The sequence below is a fragment of the Archocentrus centrarchus genome, chromosome 22, assembly GCF_007364275.1.
Source record: "Archocentrus centrarchus isolate MPI-CPG fArcCen1 chromosome 22, fArcCen1, whole genome shotgun sequence".
NCBI classification, from domain to species: domain Eukaryota; kingdom Metazoa; phylum Chordata; class Actinopteri; order Cichliformes; family Cichlidae; genus Archocentrus; species Archocentrus centrarchus.
In genome coordinates, this window is record NC_044367.1 from 9088523 (window position 1) to 9105990 (window position 17468).

Below are 17468 nucleotides of genomic sequence, written 5' to 3' on the forward strand. Positions count from 1 at the left end.
GCACAAATATGCAAGAATTACACAGTGGGCTACCAGGGCTCACAGTACAAGCTAAAACAAATGTAATTTCTTGTCAAAATCCACTGACATTTCCAGAGCACCTATAAATCCATTTTAAATCTGTATGATTAATACAAGTACAGCAGAAATCTAGACAAAGCCTGTGCCACTAACCTTCCAGCTAATGAGCAGTTAGGTGACCAAACAAATGTGCATGGTAATGGAAGTCACAGTGCTGACTTACTAAGTGGAAACTGCGAGATCAGTCAAACATGATCAGATTTTTAAAAGAAAAAGAAAAGAAAGAAAAATAACACTAACTCATGATTATAAGCTAATAAGCTATTATTTCATGGTATAATTACATGTAATTACACAACATTAAGCCAAATTTAAAAAAGTGTAAGTACATATAAAATACTGGCCTCAGGTAAAATGATAGGATTGAAATCAATGCTGTAAAAAATGATGAGTCATGGGTTTGTATATTAACATATTGACTTTGTAAGTCTGGATTACACAACCATAAGTTAAAATTAAAGAAGGAAGTCACTGTACATCTAAATGAGGTAATAATCTTCATAATTTACGTGACAATTCTAATTATAGTTGTATTTTTCCTTTCAGGAATCATATGGACTCCCAGGGCTAATAATTTTGCTGCTGCGTTTTTGCAAGCTGCTCCATCTCCAAATGAAGTTCACCTCGGTGAGCAAAAATCTCTCCCAGTAACTTATAGCGAGGCAGAGGCTTGGACAGAAAGCTTTCTGTTAACTGGTGCATGCAAACACAAACCGTAGGCTACAAATAGGTAAAGAGCGCTGAGTGTAATCATAGCCCGCAGGGCACTCGCTGCAAAAGGACAAAAGCTTCTCCTCTGAGGGCCCGTCTGCAGAGCATTACGGTAGGTGGCCTGCTTGTACCATCTCTCCAGTGCACTACGGAGAGCTATGGATTTTCTGTCGGAGTTTGCCGGCTGGGATGAGTTTTTAATAAGTCATGCCAACCAGCGAGCCATAGAGGATGCATTATGGTGCAGTTATGCCGTTATTATGATGGGAGCGCATCACGCTGCACATCACTTATCACTGAATTTCAGCTGCTCCCAGCGCTGAGCCAGAATTTAAAGTGGACAGTATGGGAACTCACCACTAGAGAGGATCTTGGCTGGCAGGGTCAAATTTCCGCTGTGAAGTCTGTTCCTCAAGTGATCCATTCGCATGTAAAACTAACACCACTTTGAGCCACAGTAACATCAGGGTTTCCTGGGGATAACCGCGGCCTGCTCTGCTCACAGCTGCAAATGGTTGATTTCACTTGCTAATGAGCCAGCCACCTATCTTGCAGCCATTCATCAAAGTCTGCCCAGTGAGTTGACTGTGTGAAGTGGATCCCGTCATCACAGCAGATTAGGTTAGTTATACCCGTCGCTTTGTGGACTTCCAGGAAAACTCGTCTGACATTTAAATGCAGTTTTAACTCATGCCTGCCAGAGTTTTCTAAACTACAGCAACAGATTACAGTCAGCACTTAACTGTTCTTGTGTCCTGTTAGTAATTAAGCAAACACCATTACCTCTATTGCTCCATGCTTCTCCTTGCATGCCCCCTGCTGACAGTGCATTACTACAACCCCCTTCAGCTTCTAAGAGAGAAATTAACAGCCACCAGCGATTGGTTGATGATTTTAGCAGGTTTATTGGACATCAGTGTTGGCCTATAAAGTCCATGTACTCGGACTGAAACACAAAGCCAAGCTGAACTGTCTCAGTTGACTGTGTTGGATTAGTTTAGAAAAACCTACTTAAGAAATATTGAAGAGAAAAACAAAAGTACCACATATAAAAAAAAAAACACTTAAGAACAATAGATGCATGGACTAGGAGTGAAATGAGGAGTAGTTTTGCAGCTGAGACTTGAACAGTGGTTTAGTATTGACCCAAATGCATTCAATACAAGTAAACGTGTATTTACATGTTTTCTCCACACTATGTTCTCTTTTGTAGTAGGCCTTTTTTTTTTTTTTAATAGATTAATTGCAGTGTACAGGTGTTCCCATTATTTAGTCCAACCACTGTATTTTCCATAAATCCACTGCATCTTATTTAGTGTGTCTTCAGCTCATAGGGTTTCCCTAAAAAATGTTTTTAACCCTTCTGAGTAACCGGAAATCTACGACAACAGTATTTACAGCTAGATGATGAACAGCCATTACATGATAAAATCTTGGGTAAAAAGTCACAAAATTTTAATCCCACGTCTTCTTAGATGCATCAGTTCGCAGCACCAACTGTAGCCTCATCCTTTTGACCTTCCTCTGATCCTTGTGCCATCTTTTTGAAGAACCGTTCGGCTCGCAGTTCCTCAAAGCAGAACTCGGCAGCGCCGCTGAGCAGCAGCTCTTTACAGTACATGCTCTGCTCCTGTTGTTTTCCTGATTCTGCCTCCTTCTGCTGCTGCTGATGGTCCTGCAGCCTTTTGAGAGGAGTTTCCTCTCTGCTTGGCTTACGTGCTGACAAAACTGTGTTTACTGCTGGGTTGATCTTACACGGAGTCCTGAGAGAGGGATGCAATGATGTACTTAGATTCAACTTAAAAAGATATATGGAAGATCAACTTTGGGAAGATACAGCTTCCTATGATAACCAACCTGTGATGCAAATTTAATATTTAGTGGATAAAGCAATGGAATAAAACTGCAAACAGATCCTGGTACTGTAATGCAAACCAGTTTTTTAAATTATTTTTTTTAATGATGCTTAACCTTTAATGACCCTGTCTGTTGCCACTTTGTCTGTTCTGTTTTTGACAAAAAATGATGAGAAAGTTCAAAATGAATAAACAAATAGATATTGTTGCGGTCACTCACATTGTTGGAGGCTGATCTGACTCCTCCACAAATGGTTGGAAAGTGGGTTTAGGAGGTGGTGGAGGCATAACAGTATGTCCAAATTTGGACTTCTGTGGCATCTATGATGATATAACAAAGAGAACTATTAATCAACTTTGCATACTGGATTACAACAAACACATTTAATCAACCGACAAAGAGCCCATTCTCCCGTACCTTGACATCGCACCATCTCTCAGGCTTCTGCTCATTCTCCTTTGCCCTAGATGAGGGAGGAGCCACCCAAGCTTCTAGCGTAGGCTCTGATGGACCCGCACTTTGAGCTTTGTTCTCATCGAAGATGACCAACCGGCTATTTGAAGCATTGCCAAGGACGGGGGCGCCTTGTGACTTCAGGCCTCCAGAAATACCTGAGCACAAACTCATCATTTATTTCCCGCCCAAAAAAGTCTTATAGCACTGTCAATATTTCAAAACAGATTTTATTTCTATATTCATATACTTACTTCTGATAGCTGCCCCTGTTCTGTTGATGGGGGCGACAGCTTTTTTCTTCCCTCTATGTTTGAGGTCAGCCAGAGAAAGTCTCTCAGCTTGTTTAGGCTCATCATCACTATCTACCTCCTCCACATTCATCATCACTTGCCGGGACACGCGTGCCTGCAGAGCCCTGTGAATATACATACAGAAAGATGTGATTATGGTAACAACAGAACAAACAGAGATGTTCATTTATCCAAAACTATACTAGATGCACCATACTTGTGAAACTGGAGGAGTTTATCATGTGGCTCAGCACTCTTTCTGAATCCCTCTTGGTAGACCAGGTCTGCTTTGCGAAAATTACCCTGATCCTCATACTCCTCTGACCAAGCGATGTAGAGGGATGCCTGTGTTACTCCAATTCCCTGCGTCTGCATGTATCTGTAAATTTCCAAAGGCTCTGGGCAGTTCTTCGCCTGGTGACATAATACACGTGTGGCAAAGATTACAACTGCAGCATTAGTTTGTCAAAGTAACTCAAATAGCCAGAGGTTATGCTTTTGTGCTCACAAATTTGATCCAGAGGTCAACATAGCGGGGGTCGTTGTGATAAAGTTTTTCCTCAGTAAATCTGGTCACGACCCGTTCCAGCAGTGTGGTGAGGTTGCTCTCCTTTCCTCCCTGGGGGAAGGTTTGTTCAGTCCACTTAATATACCTGTAAAAATAAAAACGTGTTGGGATTAAAGAGAGATTTAAGAACAATGCTTGTGAGCAAACTTGATTATTGACATATTTCTCTTACCGATCCCAAACACCAAGTGGATCATCTCCATCATAAGTGCGCAGCTCAGACTCAAATGCCCTGCAGAAACAAAAAGCCACAAAAGCTATGTTCATCATATGAAAAATGAAGAGAGACATTGTACAAGAGAAATGTTTGTCACCCTATTTAAGTTTAAAACAGTCTCCATACTGTCTCTGTTGGTTGATTACAGAGGTAGGTCCATCTTGTTGTTGACTCAGCGCCTGATGTAAGGCTGATATGGCTCTACCCCGCCTCAAAGGCTGGATGTTTTCTTTGCTGAGCTCCCATTCCACATCTCCTCCTTCTGCCATTTTTGAACTAAAAGCTGGATACATATAGATACACATTAGAATCAGTTGCTTACAGTTTTTAAGCATTCTTATATTTTTTTTTCAATTTAATAATCTACTTCCCTATGACAGCTGGGATAGGCGATAGGCTATAGGCTATAGCCCCCCCTGAACAGGATAAGCAGAAGAGAATGGATGGATGGATACTTCCCTTTGTCTACACTGATAATTTCATTACTGAATAAATATTTATGAATCCTAACTTTAACAAGGATTCAGCTTATGGGGGTTCAATAGAGCAATAAAATTAAAACTCCCAAGAAATCCAAGTAGTGCAGAGTACAAATTATATATTATGGCGAGGAGGCATCAGGTGTGTGAATTTTACATTCTGGACTGTTGGTCAGAGAAGCCACACTGTCTCAAAATCATTTACGGGGTAATTTACAAGCTGTATAATTATTTTAAATGAAAAATTTCTGCCGTGGCCTACAGAGTTTTATTTATGCTTTAACAATTTATACATTTATGTTGCACCATAATCGTGTTGACTGACTGAATAAATATCATCATCTAAGGGGTAATCTTTGCCTCACATTGTAAGTTTAGCGATGGTGTGGGGTGTGTCAATAAATCTGCCTTTTTATTACTTGTAAAATATTGCTAAAGTGTAATGTTTTCCCTGAGTGGTCCCGAGAAACTGGTGCCTGCTTTTATATGTAGCAGGCTGGACTACTGTAAGGCTTTGCTATCTAGTCTATCTAAATTCTACTTGAGTTGACTCAGATCTCTGCTGCCAGACCTCTTACTAAGACCAGAAGGAGAGAACACATTACACCTGTTAAAAAGTCCCAACACTGGCTGCCTGTCAGTTTCCATATTGATCGTGAAATCCTTTTACTTAAATCCTCTGGTTGATCCAAAGTGCAAGACAAAACCCTCTGGAGAGGCAGCTTTTCAGTGTTATGCCTCAAGCTGTTGCAACAGTCTGCCAGAGGACCTGGAAGTGTTGAAATTTTTAAGCTTTCCAGCTCCCTCCCCAGCCTGGATTCAAGAGGGTGCTTTATAGACCACACTTCTATATATCTTCTTTGTTTTAACTAATATTTAGTTTTATTCTGTATTTAGCATTGCATTACTTTAGTTTTATTCACTGGTGCAACTGTAATGTATTATTGATTTGTCTAGCTTTACTTTATATATTTTTACTTTATTATAATTCCATGTGATGTACTTTTATTGTACTTATATGTGGTTTTAAATTAAATGCATTTATTTGATGTTCTGTCTTATTATCAGCTCATCAGTCATCTGTAAAGAACTCTGATCTACACTAACCTGCATGAAATGTGCTATACACAAAGTTTTATCATTTCCTCCTTGGTTCATATAAATAAAAGTTATGTTTTTAACGGCTATCATTATAATTGTTTATTCGGGGCTTAAATTAGGCATTTTGGGTGCAAACTAAATAGCAAGATGGCCACAAAAGCTATGTTGGAATACGTTTCAGCACAAAATGAACTAAAGACGCTAATTAATGAGAATACAATACTGAATTAAGAACTGGTAAGTTGGCATTATCTCACAAAGCATGTAACAGACCCGCAAATTAATGTTTAATGTAGCTATAATCTTACATGTGTGACTGTCTCTCTCTCTGTGCCCCTGCTAGTTACCAACGTCAGGAGGCTAGCACTCCAGCTAGCTAACACTAACTTTAGCTTGATCGACTTTTTTGGCGTTGTTTCCGACAGCGGCGATATTTCATTCTAAATTAAAATGGCTATTCTACAAAATGTACGTGTTCTATACCGCTTCCGGTGCTCCCTTCTTCCTTTTCGTGAAGCCTGCAGCAGCTCCGACGTTGTGCAGGAAAAGCTGTTGAACGGTCGCGTCTGTGTTTTGAACAAGGAACGCGAGAGAATTTGCAGTACGCTGATTGGATGATCCGGAAAACCGGAAACTGCAAATCGACGTCACACTATATTTTTCGTGTTGCTTCCTGTTTTGAATGAGCACCTGAACTGTCTAGTAGCTAGCAAATTATTTATCGCGATTGAATGTGTGTTTGGTTTAGACATTTTTACCTACTTTAGTTGTGTCGTTAGCGTTAAAATCCCCAGACGTGCAGAGATCCTCTGCACGTGTCGGTATGGACAGTCGTTGTTATTGTTGTGCATCCAAGTTTAGTCTCTTCAAGAAGGAGGTAAGGATTTCACGGCTAATATTAACCACCTCCACATAAATACCGGTACGTTTTAAATACAGTGATCTGTATACTTTTACGTCCATCATAGCTGGGCTGCAAGAACTGCGGACGCTCCTTCTGCTCCAGCTGCTTGACTTTCAGTGCTGTGGTGCCTCGCTGTGGCAACACCCAGCAGAAGGTCTGCAAACAGTGCCATGGCAATCTGACCAGGTAACGCTTAAATCCTGCAAGAAATGAAAAAACAAAAAACAAAAAAACAAATGTAGTTATTTGTGGGCTTTGGAGCTTCTCTCTTATTTCCCTTTCTTCACTTTTAGTGGTGACTCTCAAGACAGTCCTGGTAGATGGTCTCCTCCAGAAAATTATAAAAAGTCAGTGTATATGATCAAGTAAGCAAATAACTTAAACTTTAGCAGCACAGCAGTTTCATAATATCTAAAGTACACGTGTCTTCATTAGACGGGTCGCTGCACTCGAGGCCAAACAGCAGGGACAGTCAACACAGCCTGCAAGGACCAGCAAAGCGGGACATCTACCAACCAAAGGCCTGAGCAAAGAAGATCAAGCGATTGCTGAAAGGCTTCAAAAGCTCAAAGAGGACACAGTGCCAAGTAATAAGTTTATTAGCAGCTGTCACTTTTATTTAATCCAGCAAATGCAGTAAGATGTCTTTTCCAAAAAGATAAGAAGTAAGCTTTTTTTTTTTACCTTCTCTTCAGAGTCTGTGCCCTCTGAGAAAGAGCTTGAGTGTCGCCTTGCTGCTCTGAAAGCTCCCAGTAAGCCAGTACCTTCTGCAGAAGAGATGGAGGACCGTCTGGCAGCTCTGCAGGGTCTCTCTCCACCATCTCAAGCTCCTCGACCTGTGAGCTGAATCTCTTCCTGCTTGTTTGTAACATCTTGGGCTTTACATTACAGCTGAGTAATAGCCTAAATTATTTACTTAGAGGGAACTGCATATTAAAATGTTTTCTTTAATTGCAAGTATATATGCTTGTATTTTCATGTCTGTAGGTGCATCGGCCTCCAGATAACCGGAGTCAGACTGAGCAAGCCAATGATTTGATAACTCAGATGTCAGAAGAAGTTACAATTGACAACCAACAATCAAATCCCGAATGCAGTAAGATATTACATCTCTCACTGATTTCATCTCCATTAAACCAATAAGTCATATCTTAATATTCTTCTGTCTTAAAATGAATAAACAATACTGAAACCTGTCATTAATTCTGAAGGTGTAGATAGCCGTATGAATGATCTCAACAAAGGTGAGGCAGGTACATTGGATGAGAATTTGGAGGAGAACCAGGATGCAGTCAAGCGGCTGGAGGCTGAGAAAGCCCATCTGCTTGAGGAGGCTATGGAGGAGCTGAGGAATGAGCGTCACTCCCAGGATCAGATCCTCCACATGGCAAAGAGGCTGGCACAGCTGAAGGGGCAGGACCCGGACAAAGGTGAGTTACTGGAGCACCATACTTTTCACCTTATCTGGTATCCACTGTTTTACACCAGTATGTCATAAAATGTGATAAGGCCTTCCACTCTAAATGCAGTTTCCATGACAGAAGTGTTAATACTCTAGTGTATCATACCCCATTTTTATTGATTCATTTATAGTTACTATGGAGGACTTCCAGCAACCTGACAGTGAAGAGGAGACTGAAGAAGAAGCTGTTATGAGAGTGTTAAAACAGGTGTGGCATTTAAGCAAAAAATAATCATCATCCTGTAATGTAGATTATAATATGATAATGAACCATGAATAATTTGTCACTAAGTACACATTACACCCCAAGGGCCCTGGTGAACTAATTCAGACCAGAGTGTGCAGCCACAAGGGGCTGCTATTTTACCAATTTAATCACTTTTTATTTTTCTCCGATGGTTCCAGCTCTCAGAAGAAGCTGCATTAGATGAGGCCAGTGGCTACAACATACCTTTAGAACAGAGTGGGCCGAGGAACAGGGAAAAGAAAAAATCTTCCAAGAAACCGGTATCAAACAACACTTAAATTATTTTTAAAATCTATATGAGTGCATCAGTTTTAAATCCTGATCTGATTCTATTGTTAAAGGCTCCAGTTCCGGCACCCAAGAGCAGGAATTCACCAGCTGCTGATGCACATCAGCCATCAGACAGTGATGAAGATGAGCTTCCGTGGTGCTGCATCTGTAACCAAGATGCCACCCTTCGCTGTCACACTTGTGATGGAGACCTCTACTGCAACCTCTGCTTCAGGTAGTATGAAATGCACTCATTATAGTAAGCAAATAAAAAGTCTAGCTTTTCACTCATGGTAGACTTTTGCATGGCAGTCTTAACTGCACCCCCCCCAAAAAAAGATCTCAGTGATTTGGAATGCATTTTATGACCCAGATAAATTGCAGGCAAGCTGCTGCCCTACTGTTAAGCAGCATGAATATAAAGTATTTAGTCTGATGAATTATCAATCCACGCTCCATTATGTCTCCAGGGAAGGCCATGATAAATATGACAGGAAGGAGCATCGCACCACTAACTACACTGCGCCAAAGAAGAAGAGGAAGACATGATAGTGAGGCTGTGCTGCAGGTGATTATTAGTTAGACCAGCCATCACTCTTAGACTTGTTCTTTAGCCTTAAGTGATTTATTTATTATTGTTTAAGTGACTTATTATTGTCTCTTTAACAGTTTAAAGAGTACCCATGATCTTAAACAAGCCAGAAACCATCATAACCTGTCAACTTATTTTATCCAGTAATTGCTGAGGCTGATCTAATTGAATGAAGCATATCAAAAAACAACTGGTAATATTTCTTGCAAAGTACAGACTAGATAAGGACATAAATACGATGTAAATGCAATATAATATGCATAATATCTTAGACATAGTTTTTTTTTTTACTGTGGAATGCATAAAATTAGACGTATGTAACATTTGCAGAGGCTGGTCAACAGCAAAGGTATTCCAGCAAAACTGTGCGGCTGCTTCACAAAGAAAAACGGTTGATCTGAATAAGAAGCATTAGGTTTATTTTTATTGTGACTTGTCCTACTTTCTTAATGGCAACAAAGGCTTATTTTAAGTGCTCGTTTGCACTTGTGATCATATGATGATTTCTAGGTTTTTATAACCCATACAGAAAGCAGACGCATCGTGAGCTCATCTGGGATGATGTACAATCCCAGACTGCTGTCAGCTCTGCACCGAAGAAGCACAGAGCAGTCAGTATAAAAGGATTACTAAGGGCTTTGTTTTCTTTTGGCAGTCACTGCAGTCACTCTTGTAATCTATGTTTGGCTGTGACTCTGTGTGTAATTTCACTCTAAATAAAGGATAAGTGTTAGCCACTATGTCACATTTTTGAAAGAATGCCTTTTTAACATGAAAGCCTTATTTTATTTTATTTTTAGATCAAACATATTACTTTAAAAATATTTCAACCTGGCAGGCCTTGTTAGGGGTGTAGTCTTATAGTATGGATGCCTTCTGTGTCAAAGAAGCAAAGATTTGAAGCAGGAGAGAACCATATAAATTACTACAGCATATAAATTACTACAGAGGAGACCTCACCGGAAAGACCCCCTGTGTTTGACAGAGAGAAGGCCAGAGTGCAGTTTCATCAGTGTGCATTACTGTCCAGCAAACTGAGGAGAAACCATAATTACGCTCTTCTCCCGGGGCTTGCTCCATTAAAGTTCGTACGGAGAGTGTTACTGTGCCTTTTGTGGCCATGTCATACGCGTACCCCCCCAGACAGGAAATGGATGAGGATAATGGATGCATACTTAATGGAACATCTTGCTGCTGATCTCACTGTGTTTACGCCTACTCTTGACATGTCTGAGTTTCCGTTTTCTATCAATTTGTTGAAAACATTATGCCTGAAAACACTACCTTATATTCTGGAAATAATATGCTGACTGCCATTCTGTAGGAAAGGATGTCTGCAGACAGCAGGGCAAAATCATTATCTGCATTTCTGAGCCGTTATAAAGATCCAGGGTAGTTTAACTGCTACTGTAAACTGATGAGTGTAATGTACACGCCAATATTTGTTTGGATGACCAGGAATGATGATGCCTGATGAAGCATATTTGTTCATCACTCTGTTAAAAATCAGATGTGATCATTGTCTTGAAAAAGTTGTTTTTTTTTTTTTTGTTTGTTTGTTTTTTAATTTTGACAACACTGTTATCTGAACAATTTATGTACATAATTAGGCAACTGAAAATGTACAGTCTTACACAAAAAACAGTCCATCTGGGTAGTAGTCAGTACAGCTTTTATCACATGTGCATTATTGGTATGTTAATGGGAAACAAAATGTTAAAGCAGTCCATAAATGAAATTGAAATAATAATAATAAAAAAATCCATTCAAAATCCCACAGCTCTGGTGTTAGACTGTTGATGACCCAGGAGGAGGAGAGGAGGCAGGGGGGCAGGAAGATAGTCTCTCTGAACCACACATACAGGCATCCACATGGTTAACACGTGGGAGACGGGAAGATAAGCGACTCCACGCTGTCTCGATTCTTAATTTGACCTACAATTATTTCTTCAAGGGACCTGACATTTTGCGTAGACCCTTTATCCTGTAGAGCAGCCCGTTGATAAAATCCTGCAGAGAAGATGGAAAATTTTTTATTTTTCATTTTTTATTTTTTTTTCTAAGTAGAAAATAATTTCAGTCTTGTTTTCTGTGTAAGTGTGTAGTTCTTTTTGTCTCACCTCCTTTGGCTTCCCGCATTCTTGCAACAACTCCTAATGAAGACAAACAGAAAGAGGCTTACGCTTACATTTGCTTTTTCTCTGCAAATATGGCAACTCTGGATTCCAGCAACGGTCAAACCAAATACAAATATGTACAGAAACACTGATTACGAAGGTGGTGAAATGTGTTGGGATTCATTTGTAAATGGGCTTGATTTCATTTATTGTAGTGCCTTTTTAGATGTCAGATTCCTTCTGTGCACTTTTTGCACGTTATCTGTTTCACAAACGCAATTGGGGCCAGTTTAGAATAACTAATTAACCCAACATGTATTTCTTTGGGAGGAAATTGAAGAAAATTCCACACTGAAAATCCTCGGGAAGATTCAGACTATCTTGCTGTGATCCCTCCAATTTAAGGAAACTAGTTTCAGGAAGTAATCTAAAACACTTAACAATAATAAATGACTAACTGAACAAGAGATTGACGTATTTAATATGAAGCAATATGAATACTGGTACCTGCAGCCGGGTTCTTTGCCCCTCGTCTGACAGCTCCAGGAGCTCGTCTATGTCGATTTCTAGCTCAGGGATCTCTTCTTCCTGTGAGAGTGGAGAGAAAAGTTAAAGACCATGTTTGTCAATACTCATGTTTCTGTATGCTTTGCAGACTCTTTCAAATTGTATTGTATAATGTGGGCTCGTCTTTTTCTCCCTGACATTGGTAAAAATGTTCAAAAGGAAGACTTAACAGCTTACTTTTGTTAGAAGTCAGTTCTCTTAGTTAACAGTGCGACATTTACTGTAGAAATTTAAGTAATACACAAATCCTATAACAATGGAGCGATTGAGGTGATAAGCAAACATTGGAGGGTACAGAGGCATGAAGGTGGAAAGGCTGTATGAGGCCAGGCTTGCCACATGCCACCCTGAGATTTCATGGATGGTTTACCCAGCCGGTATTACCAGCTCAGCTCATTCTCATATTAATCTCTGATGCATGTTTTGAATTGTGCACACCTGGGGAAAAAAAAACAAAACAAAACACACAAACCCACGGGCACTGCAATATGATGACCTATAGCTGGCATTGTTTTTAAAGATTAATGGTAATTTAATGTGAAGGCTGTAAAACATAGCACTCTCCACTTTCAGAAGCAAATACAGCAACGTAACCGCTTCATGTAATGAGCTCTTAACACCATACAGCATTTTTTCAGGGAGAGCGAGGAGTGCTCAATGGAGGAACTCTTGAGATATCTGGAGTCAGCAGGTGTACGCTCACATTTGACAAGTGTGGCCTCGTTTTTTTTTTATTTATTTTTTTTTTTAGGAGGAATATTTTCCAGTTGGGGAGTTTTCATGACATGAAAGGACGGGGCTCACACAGCTCTCTAGATGAGGAGAGAGTTAATCAATGCGGAAGTGCTGAGTGGCCGAATAGATGGGCCCCTGTGCCTGCCTCTAATTGATACACACTGCCAGTTTGGACCCTGTGTGATTCTGCTGATGTCTGCAGGATAAATGCAGGGCTGAAGGTTGTGGGCTTTTTTTTTTTTTTTTATTTAATCCAAGCTGTACTTTTATAGACTTTGCTTTATCTACTGTACTGTGGTTGGTCTTTTTGTACTTGACCTGGTTAAAAAGTGCAGATCCTGAAAACTTGCCAGTTAGAGTTCACTTCAAAGAAATTCTTGATGACTTTAAAAAAAAAGCAGTCAATAGTAATTTATTAAAATGTAACTGTTTATGTTCAAGGTAACTTCTAAACAGTGCTAAGATTTGATATGACGTGACTAAAGAGGTTTCATTTTCACAGTTTTAAGTTGTTCAGTGGCTCCGCTGTGTAAGCACACTGGATGTTCAGTGAAAAGCCAAACCTAGAAATGTGAGTTTAAAACAGCTAAGGAAAAAAAAAAATCAACTTCTCTTGTATTTATACTGCGTTTAAACCTCCTCAGTCTGCCTCCGAAAGCAAGGCCACGCCGCTGAATACCAATGAGTGACATTTCCACTGAGCTGGGAGGAATGTGCATTTACCCGTGAAGACTTCCAGTGTGAACATCCTACTAACTTTCCAGTCTTTCGTGTTGCACACAGTCGCAGTGTTGAGATTTACCTTCACTGTGAGAGCAAAAGAGCATTTTAATGAGGACTCTCGGTGGAAAATGTCTCAGCAGCACTTTTTGAAGTTAAAAAGCAATATACTGAAGCTCAAATGAGCGTCAGCACTAATGCCGGAATATGTGAATATCAGAGTGGTTCTCGGAGGATTGCAATTTCAGATGGGAGTGCAAATATACAGTTAAGATAAGCCGACTTTCAACGGAATTTATCATTTAGATTTTTGCCTCAGGACGCGACTGTCATGGTCCTGGGCCGTCTGCCCAGCGTTTTGTGTTTTTAGTTTATTTTTTCCCCAAAAAATCCTCCTTTAAGTCCTGTTTTGTGAGTCTGCATCCTGGGGTCCAATCCTGCCTGCCACACACACGCCATGACAGCGACACTGATCATAACTTAATTCGAGAAAGGGTATCTGAGCCAACAGAACTGTGGAATGTGTTGATATTCGAGATCCCAAGTGAATAATGACTTCGGTGACCCTTGACTCATTAACTGAGCAGTCAATATTCACCCTTGACCTCTATTATGTAGCAGACTGAAAGCCAATGTAATCATTAACAGCATTTCCAGATGCACATAAATCTAATAATCACCTTGTGAATAAAGACAGCTAAGAGGCTTGTTAAATGAAATTTTGCTTATTGTTATGGCCCCTGGACACTTAGATTTGGTGATGCTGTATTATGCCCTGTAAAACCCCCACTGGCAGCAGGGTTGAGGCAGGAAGGGTTTGTTATTTTCTCTCACACTTCTATATTATGGGTGTAAACAGCCAGCAGCACGTCGAGCCTTTTTTTTTTTTTTTTTTTAAATAACAGGTTTTAGTTGAACTTCCTGTAATTTCACAACATAATCAGTAACACAATTCACTGGCCTTTCATTCTAGAAACTATTACAGCCAAACATTAACATCAAACACTCTCTATGTGTTTGCTATTCCAACGGAAGCCATGCCCAGGAAAACGTGTCTGTTTTGAGAAGATGCTGGTGCGTGTTCACTTATCATCCCCTTCCCTTTTCCTGCCAGAGGCACGAGCTGGCCACATATCAGAATATTCATTAACTTCACTGCGAGTGAGTGATGCCAAAGCTACAAGAGAGAGAGAAAAAAAACAAACATATCCTGTTGTCTAATTACATCAAATCTGATCAACTTTTAAATAAGAATCAGCTGAACTTGATTGGATTATTCCGAGTCCACATTAAGTTTCAAACAAATTGCTGTCAGTGGATATTTATATTAGTGTCATGCAGTCTGCACATTTCCAAAAAAAAAAAAAAAATAAGGTCTTCCCTGAAAAAGACTGATAGTGTGTATGTGTTTTTTAAGTGTGAAGTGTGCAACGAAGGCGGCCACACCAGACGGAGGCAGCACTTGTATGAATTAGAGATGTGTCTAAATAATTCAGGCGGTGACACAGGGGACTGACGGTAAATGCTTCCACGCGGAAGAGTCAGAGAACCAACAAAGTAACCTTCCCCTGAGTCCATGCAAGATTCATTACACTGGCCTGTGCACGTGGACGTGCAGCAACTAATTCCACACAAGTAGCTAAATGCAAATATTCAGTCTGTCCCAACTGGAAAGCTGAGCCTTAATTTTCATATGGAAAGGTTTCTCTGGAGGAAATTGTAAAGAGAAGGGACTTAAAATCAGTGGTAGTAGGTGTTATTATGAATCGATCAAAGGGACGTGTTGTGTTATTGCTATCTTATCAGTTACACTGAGAAACCATCTTGTGGCGGGAGAAACATCCGTTGGTCTTTGCTGTATGCCTGTTGCACATTCAAACTTATCTTAGATTATGTTAGAACCACAACATGAAAGCGTCTGCTTTCATTATTGCAGTACTTCTGTACTACAATAATTGTATGTTTCTGGGACGAGATCAAAAGAGTCGACAGAGAAAGACTTCAGATCTGTTTTTGTCATCCTCATGCCCCAGTTTCAACTAATGTGATTTATTCTGCCCACAGCATCACAAGCATATTACTGCATATTACCAGAGGGGAAGGAGGCTCATAAAACAAGTATCGCAGTGAGGAAAATACTTCAAGCAAAACTGAAAATCTTTAACCGTCAGTTTTAGTTTTAAACCAGCCGGGCTTAACCCTGGTTTAGATAAAGCCTGTCTTCACAGAACTTCCCAGCCAGCAGCCTGTCAGATAGATCTGCCCACCTGCTCGTGCTCTGCGGCGTCACTTTATGCCATATGCAAAGGGTTTGTTGGTAGTGTAAGGGGATGCCAGGCAGAGAGGTGGCTGCGGGCCATCTTACAGCCAGGAGGCTCTCTGTGTGGTTTGAGAATTAAATGAAAAACACTTTGTCTCTGCGTTCTCCGGCATGAGACGGAGGCGGAGTTGTCATCTGATCTGCATCGTCATCGGGAAGCTCATGCTCCTTAACAGGCACCCCTAATTCCAACGTGCTGTGCTGCCTCATGTGGGCGATGAGACATCTGTTGCCATGGTTTCCCCTTAGAGAATGCCAAGTAAATCAATATGGAGCCTCTGACATAATTGGATTGTATCCCACCGTGCAGGAGGGAAGTTATGAGGGATGTGCTGTTGTTGATAGATTCCTTGCTGTAGTCCTCATACATATTAAAATGCAACCACTCTCAGACCATAAATTAAATTCACTATGGAAATAATAATGCATTTCCGTGATATAAAATGCGCATCTTAAAGCTTTTTTTTTTTAAAAGCCTGTTGCATGTTAATTTCACCAGCAATTTATTTCAAAACTGTCAACATTAATCATTTTCTTATATGTGCGCAATCAAATTGGCTCTGTATTTTCTGTCATATAGTTACTGAGTGACAGTGAATCTGTCACAAGACACACAGACACTAAAATTGTGACATAATTGCTCAGGTGCTCTGACTGTTGTATGCTTCACTAATACTACAGTATACAACTCCATAATGTGTAAGGACATCATCTAAATGCCTCGTTTGTTAATGTATCCATATGGCAACCATATGCTTAAAGCGACTGAGGTGTTTAATGTTGGTCGTGCTTCTTAGTGACATCACATCCTAACAAAATAATCTTTATCGCTGCGGATAAACGCCACACAGCTGACACTTCAGTCATTTTGATGACACACGAGGGCTTCTATGCCAGAACCTGCAGCCATCAAACACAGCTACTCTCCTTCCACCCACTCCTTTTTTAGGTTGCTGTAATCTCTTATACAAGCACCTTTGAGCAGTTTAGTGCCTCTCTCTTACTCGCTCCCCTCTCCTCTCCTCCTCTTCGGGCACCCGGCCCAGTATGCATCTGAGTGCGTGTCTGTGTGAGCCAGCCCCGTCCTACCTCACAGTCAAACAGCAGGTGCAGCTGCCCGTCGATCCACTCCTCAATATCAAGCCTCCTCTGCAGGTCCTTGCGGTTGTATTTAACTGTCAGCTTGCCAAGTTTGCGGTGCGCCGGCTCCTCTGCTTTGTCTGCTGCCTGGAACATCACCCTGGACTGGGTGCTGGGTTCTGACGCCATGGCTGCCACGGCCTCAGGAGATCCGTGGAAACACACTGAGCTGTCTGACACGCTCAAACGCAGTCAGACCCACAGACGCGTTGGACTTGCGTGCTCTGAATCCCCTGCTCTGGCTCTTGTTTTTGCTTCTGCTTTTCCAGCGATATGCTGTTCCCACGCGTATCTCCTGTTATCTTGTGCCTCTGGTTCCCTGCCTGTCCTCGTCCTCTCCTTTTCCTCTCTCTCTCTCTCTCTAAAGCTCGCTGTCTTGTTATCCTTCTCTCCTCCTCTTGCAACACCCACTGGCTGCGCTATCAGGAGAATAGTAATGAGATATGGCTCTGCGCTTGTCTCTGTGTGTGTGCGCGCACCTTACAGGGTGTGTGTTTGCTTTTTGCTCTCTCCCTCTGTCTTATAGCGGGGGGGGGGGGGGGGGGGGGGGGGGGGGCATAGGTCAATTACAGCAATAAGAAGAGAAGAACAGGTGAGAGGGTAAGTGTTGCAATCAACTCGGCATTATAGCTTT

At 40.9% G+C, this 17468-nt stretch overlaps 3 protein-coding genes across 5 annotated transcripts; 1 reads left to right on the top strand and 2 right to left on the bottom strand.

Annotated features, from left to right (window-relative positions):
- Positions 1-2002: 2002 nt before the first annotated feature.
- Positions 2003-6369, bottom strand: bub1bb (BUB1 mitotic checkpoint serine/threonine kinase Bb). Of its 2 annotated transcripts, none has more exons than XM_030719139.1 (9): positions 6244-6369; positions 4307-4463; positions 4136-4195; positions 3904-4048; positions 3613-3809; positions 3357-3520; positions 3067-3260; positions 2869-2969; positions 2003-2555 (listed from the first exon to the last, which is right to left on the bottom strand). In XM_030719139.1, exons 2-9 carry the CDS (start codon positions 4447-4449, stop codon positions 2273-2275), a joined length of 1287 nt encoding a protein of 428 aa, XP_030574999.1. In that variant the 5' UTR covers positions 4450-4463; positions 6244-6369; the 3' UTR covers positions 2003-2272. The 2 variants fall into 2 exon arrangements, with proteins under 2 accessions (XP_030574999.1, XP_030575000.1); XM_030719140.1 differs by lacking the exon at positions 6244-6369 and adding an exon at positions 6069-6088.
- A 62-nt stretch (positions 6370-6431) lies between these two features.
- zfyve19 (zinc finger, FYVE domain containing 19) lies at positions 6432-10977 on the top strand. 2 transcript variants are annotated; one of them, XM_030719451.1, is made up of 12 exons: positions 6432-6637; positions 6729-6850; positions 6958-7011; positions 7100-7251; positions 7360-7502; positions 7652-7760; positions 7876-8094; positions 8258-8334; positions 8532-8633; positions 8715-8878; positions 9114-9211; positions 9765-10977. In XM_030719451.1, the coding sequence occupies exons 1-11, from the start codon at positions 6584-6586 to the stop codon at positions 9190-9192; spliced, it is 1275 nt and encodes a 424-aa protein (XP_030575311.1). In that variant the 5' UTR covers positions 6432-6583; the 3' UTR covers positions 9193-9211; positions 9765-10977. The 2 variants fall into 2 exon arrangements, with proteins under 2 accessions (XP_030575311.1, XP_030575310.1); XM_030719450.1 differs by having other exon boundaries at positions 9114-10977.
- On the bottom strand, positions 10891-17244 carry ppp1r14d (protein phosphatase 1 regulatory inhibitor subunit 14D). The gene is made up of 4 exons (XM_030719453.1): positions 16784-17244; positions 11860-11940; positions 11356-11388; positions 10891-11245 (listed from the first exon to the last, which is right to left on the bottom strand). Exons 1-4 carry the CDS (start codon positions 16961-16963, stop codon positions 11177-11179), a joined length of 363 nt encoding a protein of 120 aa, XP_030575313.1. The 5' UTR covers positions 16964-17244; the 3' UTR covers positions 10891-11176.
- Positions 17245-17468: the final 224 nt, after the last annotated feature.

What these genes read in the sequence shown, in the direction of transcription:
- bub1bb (XM_030719139.1), bottom strand. Translation starts at nt 4,449, where the DNA reads ATGGCAGAAGGAGGAGATGTGGAATGGGAGCTCAGCAAAGAAAACATC. An exon ending in GTAATCAACCAACAGAGACA is followed by an intron (nt 4,196 to 4,306) that starts GTATGGAGACTG and finishes TTGTTTCTGCAG; the next exon opens with GGCATTTGAGTCTGAGCTGC. An exon ending in TCAGATCAGCCTCCAACAAT is followed by an intron (nt 2,556 to 2,868) that starts GTGAGTGACCGC and finishes TCCCTCTCTCAG; the next exon opens with GACTCCGTGTAAGATCAACC.
- zfyve19 (XM_030719450.1), top strand. Translation starts at nt 6,584, where the DNA reads ATGGACAGTCGTTGTTATTGTTGTGCATCCAAGTTTAGTCTCTTCAAG. An exon ending in TGCCATGGCAATCTGACCAG is followed by an intron (nt 6,851 to 6,957) that starts GTAACGCTTAAA and finishes CTTCACTTTTAG; the next exon opens with TGGTGACTCTCAAGACAGTC. An exon ending in GGGGCAGGACCCGGACAAAG is followed by an intron (nt 8,095 to 8,257) that starts GTGAGTTACTGG and finishes ATTCATTTATAG; the next exon opens with TTACTATGGAGGACTTCCAG.
- ppp1r14d (XM_030719453.1), bottom strand. Translation starts at nt 16,963, where the DNA reads ATGGCGTCAGAACCCAGCACCCAGTCCAGGGTGATGTTCCAGGCAGCA. An exon ending in ACCTGCTGTTTGACTGTGAG is followed by an intron (nt 11,941 to 16,783) that starts GTAGGACGGGGC and finishes CCACTCTCACAG; the next exon opens with GAAGAAGAGATCCCTGAGCT. An exon ending in GGCAAAGAACCCGGCTGCAG is followed by an intron (nt 11,389 to 11,859) that starts GTACCAGTATTC and finishes TGTCTTCATTAG; the next exon opens with GAGTTGTTGCAAGAATGCGG.